Source organism: Gastrolobium bilobum, unplaced genomic scaffold (assembly GCF_033153095.1).
Source record: "Gastrolobium bilobum isolate Gb01-03AN ecotype WA unplaced genomic scaffold, APGP_CSIRO_Gbil_v1 utg36302, whole genome shotgun sequence".
NCBI lineage: Eukaryota > Viridiplantae > Streptophyta > Magnoliopsida > Fabales > Fabaceae > Gastrolobium > Gastrolobium bilobum.
The window spans coordinates 1-4,884 of record NW_026898952.1 but is presented as its reverse complement, the minus strand read 5'-3'; the positions used below and the strand labels follow the sequence as shown (position 1 = coordinate 4,884).

Genomic DNA, 4,884 nt, shown 5'->3' with positions numbered 1-4,884 from the left:
AATAGGGACGTGCCATACGCCATTTTGAAGGTTGAGATGTCCTCTTCCTAGTGTCAAAAGTTGGGGAAAATATGGGTTGATCTTCGTCCTGAAAAAAATGGAGAAACGCGGACTGCTCATGTGCCACTGCATCTGAGGAAGTTCCGGACCTGATTTGGGAAATTAATTCCTGCTTCATTTCTCAGTCAAATTAAGCGTGTGATATATCCAAATGAAGTTTGAGATGTATAGTTTGGAGGATAAAAATTTGAGAGCAAATGGATGAGTGGATTTAGTGCAGAAATTCGAGTAATGTGAGTGGTTTGGAGCTGTTTTTGGGGTTGGTTGGCTATTTGCTTATCCAACTTCAAACGGCGATAACCAGAGCAAATGAGCTCCGAAATGAGCGTGTGATAACTTGTTGAAAAGGAAATTAAGTAAGACAAAGATATAATCTGAAAAGGAGGTATGGTTGTGAGCGGTGTGTTCACAGAAAATTGATGAGTGGACCGTGTTTGAAAATGTAAAATTTAAAGTTTGGTAATTGGCTAAGTGGGTTTATGGGAACCCCTTAGTTACTTATAATAAGTAAAGTAAGTTATAAAAATAGTTTAAATAAGTCTTCCGTAAGAGTTTACGGTTACGGTCACAGTTTTTAATTATTACGCTTTTTATGTTTTAAATGCTCGCGTAATAATCGGAAAAAGTTTATTCGCATTTTTATAAATGAATTGCTGTGATTGTAACTGCGCTTAATATCATAATTAATGTTAACAATACCGGTGTACAACGGGCTGTTGCAGTGTATGGGAGGCAATAGCACAACATGGCTGACAATAGGGTAATTTTGTCCCTAAAAAATTAGAAATTATTCTTATGGGATGAGATTTGTAAAATACCACGATATTTTAAGTTGGTATTTTTTTCATGAAAATAAATTCCAAGAATCTGATTTTTGGAGAAAAAAAAATAATTTAATCCTCATACCAAATATGAGTAAATAGAATTTTTAATATCAATTTTTTTGAAAATCTAAAAAAACATCTTCTACCTATATATATATATATATATATATATATATATATATATATATATATATATAATTAGTTCTTTAAATTTCTAATTAATTGAGTGACAGTGATGTAATACTCAATATTTTTATTTTTATTTTATGTTTTTACGTCATTTTCGAGGTTAGGTCTGTTATGATCTAACAGTTAAAATTAGTATAAAGTTCACGTTAAAAGTTTAATGTGAGAAGGAAAACCGGGAAATGTCAGAAGCGTATTCATTTTTCCATTTTCACAGAGCAGACGACAGTCTAGCAGCGATTCTTCTAGATCTCTGCATCACATCGAAAAAACGAGGCAGAGAGAGGTTCTGTGCAATAATTAAGTATAAAAATAATGTATTTTTCTCTGCATCAGCCATCACATCCCAATTTAATGTATTTTTTCTTTTTAATTAAAAAAATAAAGGGATAATGGTCCTTTGCAAAAATAATAAAAATAGGAAAAATATCTCTATATGCCACACTCACTTGTAAATAAGTGGGTTTCAATTAGTGATGTTAACGGGTCGAGTCGGGCCGAGCTTTGGTATTAAAAGGTTAAGTCTGTGTTTAAATGTGTCAGCCTGATCAAATCTGTTATCTGTTACGAATATGATTATCGACATATGGCCTAACTTATTTACAAAAAATGGAAGACAATTATCGGCATGTGGCCTAACTTATTTACAAAAAATGGAAGACTTATTTAGCCTGTTTAAAAAAAATAAGACAACAAAAATTCATCCAAGTAAAATGCACAATCAACAACACTAGTAATTTCATAAATATTCATAAATTCAATATATATCAAAATAACATAATATAGAACAAAATCATTCAAAAAGTCTGTTTAACCAATAAAATTGGATGAAATGTATTGAGGAGAGAGAGAGAGAGGATTATTACAAGTAGTATAAAAATATAAAATAAAAATAAAAATTAACGAGCTTTTGCATTGAAGTCCGAGGCCTTAACGAGTTCAAGCCTGGTTCCAACAACCAATTTTAGGCATACAAGCTTAGGCTTTAACGAGCCGAGCCAAAGGTCACTGGTTCGTTTATCACCCCTAGTTTCAATGTGCCAAATAAATATTTTGTGGCAAATATTTAAATATTAAAACTCATAATAAATAATAAAAATATGTAAAAACTCACCAAAACGACGTAGTTTTATTAAAATGACACAAAGTTGTGTCATTTAAAATGATAAACATTTTCCCCTAAAAATATATATGTATTTTTTTTATTTGTTTTACGGATTACAGTCTCTTGTCGCGTAATTTGGCTTGACATTAAAATAATTGTGAAAAAGAGAGAGACAGGTAATAGCTTCTACGTCACCTGCGCAGTGCGCATATGGAATAAATTGAACAAAAGTTCAACAAAATCATATAACAGAATTACTATTTACTTTATTTAGAATATTAATTAAAAGTGGAATAGCACTCTAATACATTTAAGTTCACCGTTTTATAGCCTAATTTCAAAAATAAAAAATGAGTTTAATAAAAACAATAAGAGTAAATAAATTTCCTTGATTTCTTTTTCCTTCTTTGTTCTTACCATTATGTCATCCAAATCCAAACACACTATACGAGTAGGTAAAGCCATCCTAATTCAAAATCAACACATATCCATGTTTAGTATGTGTGCCAATATTTTTCTTGTGTTACACGTCTTTAATATTATGATTTGATCTTAAAATTTCTATTCAATTGATTAAAATGATAATGATACGAGTAGGAAAAAGAGACTAAAAATGGAGACAATGATATTTTCTTTAGTTTTATATCATTTTAGGTATGGTCAAAAGGTGCTTGGTTGTCGTTTCAAACTTCATTTCTAAACTGAAGAGACTAGTCCTTGGGCGGCTGTTCTCGCTAAGTTTCGATTCATGGAGATTGAGGAATGCATAGAGTTCGATCATTTTATACGCTGTGAAATCCAAGCTAATGTGGAGCAACAAAATATTGATAAAACATGCATCTTTTCAATAATCATGTTATCCCTTCTCTGCTCTTTTCTCTATTAGGAATTGTATTATTTACCTCGGCAGTTCCCGTTTACAACGATAATTACTGCCTAAACACCGCAACTTATCAATCCAGCATTACATTCCAAAGCAATCTCAAGATTCTCCTCTCAGATCTCACTTCCAACGCCTCCCAAGGCCGCGACGGCTACTACCTAACAAACATAGGCTTGGCGACCATAAACGTCGCCAGTGGCATCTTCCTCTGCCGCGACGACGTCTCCTCTGCCATCTGTCAGGAGTGTGTCGCCGCCGCAGCCACAGAGATAAAACGTCGCTGCCACAACCAGACACAATCCATAATATGGTACGATGAGTGCACGTTGGGTTACACAAACAGGTACTTCAACCCTGTCAGCATCGTCCCAAGAGTGAACTTGTGGGATGACAAGAACATCTCCACCTCGGATTTGAAAAGCTTCAACCAAACGTTGTTCAACTTGTTGAATAGTTTGGCTGAAGAAGCTGCAAGTTCCCAGCTTGCGAAGAAATTCGCCACCGGAGAAACAGAGTTCAAGGGGTCATCGAGGCAGAACAGAGTGTATGGGCTGGCACAATGCGTGTTAGAATCGAGACCAAAGAAAATAGAAGACTGAATTGACATTATGTAAGAATGAATCATCCAATCGTTTAAGTTACACTGTTCTCATATATATAATGAGAACATGACAGTAAGCGTGAGTAACTAAGTAAACGGTTAACTAACTTTACAGACAATTAACTAACTGAGTAAAACGGTTAACTAACGGAGTGATACTCAACACCCCCCTCAAGTTGGGAGGTATATGTCATAAAGTCCCAACTTGGACAACAAAGTATGAAAAGGAGCAGGATGAAGAGCTTTGGTGAATGTATCTGCTAGCTGGTGCTTAGTTGAAATTGGAAGCAAGTGAATCAAGCCTTGAGCAATTTTCTCATGAGTCAAATGACAATCCAACTCTATATGTTTGCTTCTTTCATGGAATGTAGGATTATGAGCCAAATGAATGGATGCTTGATTGTCACAATACACCTTGGCTGGACTAGTAACTGGAACATGGAAATCATGAAGAAGATATGTAAGCCATTGTAATTCAAAAGTCAAAGTGGCCAACGGGCGATACTCTGCTTCGGCTGATGAACGACTAACTGTAGTTTGTTTCTTAGATTTCCAAGAAATTAATGATGATCCAAGGAAGACACAGAACCCTGTAGTAGAACGACGAGTGTCAGGGCATGTGGCCCAATCGGCGTCTGTGAATCCTGTAAGAACAAGAGAATTATGAGATGGGAAGAAAAGTCCCTTGACTGGAGATCCTTTTAGGTACTTTAATATGCAAAGCTCAGCATCAAAATGAGATTGCATAGGATGTGCAACAAATTGACTCAATTGATGTACAGCAAAAGAGATATCAGGTCTTGTATTTGTGAGGTATAGGAGGCGTCCAACTAGCCTACGGTAGGATGCAGCATCAGCATAAGAATCTCCTTGGTTCTGAGATAATCGAAGTGTGGCTTCCATTGGAGTAGAGACAGGCTTGGCACCAATCACACCACTGTCAGCTAACAATTCTAATGTGTATTTCCTCTGATTTAAAATAATCCCTCTTTGAGAACGTGCAATCTCAAAGCCTAAGAAGAAATGAAGTGGACCTAAGTCCTTGATCTTAAAAATCTTATCAAGATGCTGTTTGACAACTTGTATTTCAAGCATGTTGTTACCAGCAAGGACCATATCATCGACATACACCAGAAGTGCAGTAAATGAATCACAAGTAGCTTTGATGAATAAGGAATGATCTTCATTTGATTGTGTGTAACCAAGGGAAATAAGCTCTGTGGTC

General features: G+C 35.2%; 2 protein-coding genes across 2 annotated transcripts; one reads left to right on the top strand and one right to left on the bottom strand.

Moving 5' to 3' along the window:
- Nucleotides 1–3,009: 3,009 nt before the first annotated feature.
- Nucleotides 3,010–3,657, top strand: LOC133285726 (putative cysteine-rich receptor-like protein kinase 9). Its single transcript, XM_061482995.1, has one exon. It carries the CDS (start codon nucleotides 3,010–3,012, stop codon nucleotides 3,655–3,657), a length of 648 nt encoding a protein of 215 aa, XP_061338979.1.
- Nucleotides 3,658–3,830: 173 nt separating this feature from the next.
- LOC133285729 (uncharacterized mitochondrial protein AtMg00810-like) lies at nucleotides 3,831–4,775 on the bottom strand. The gene has a single exon (XM_061482997.1). It carries the CDS (start codon nucleotides 4,773–4,775, stop codon nucleotides 3,831–3,833), a length of 945 nt encoding a protein of 314 aa, XP_061338981.1.
- Between the last annotated feature and the right edge of the window lie 109 nt (nucleotides 4,776–4,884).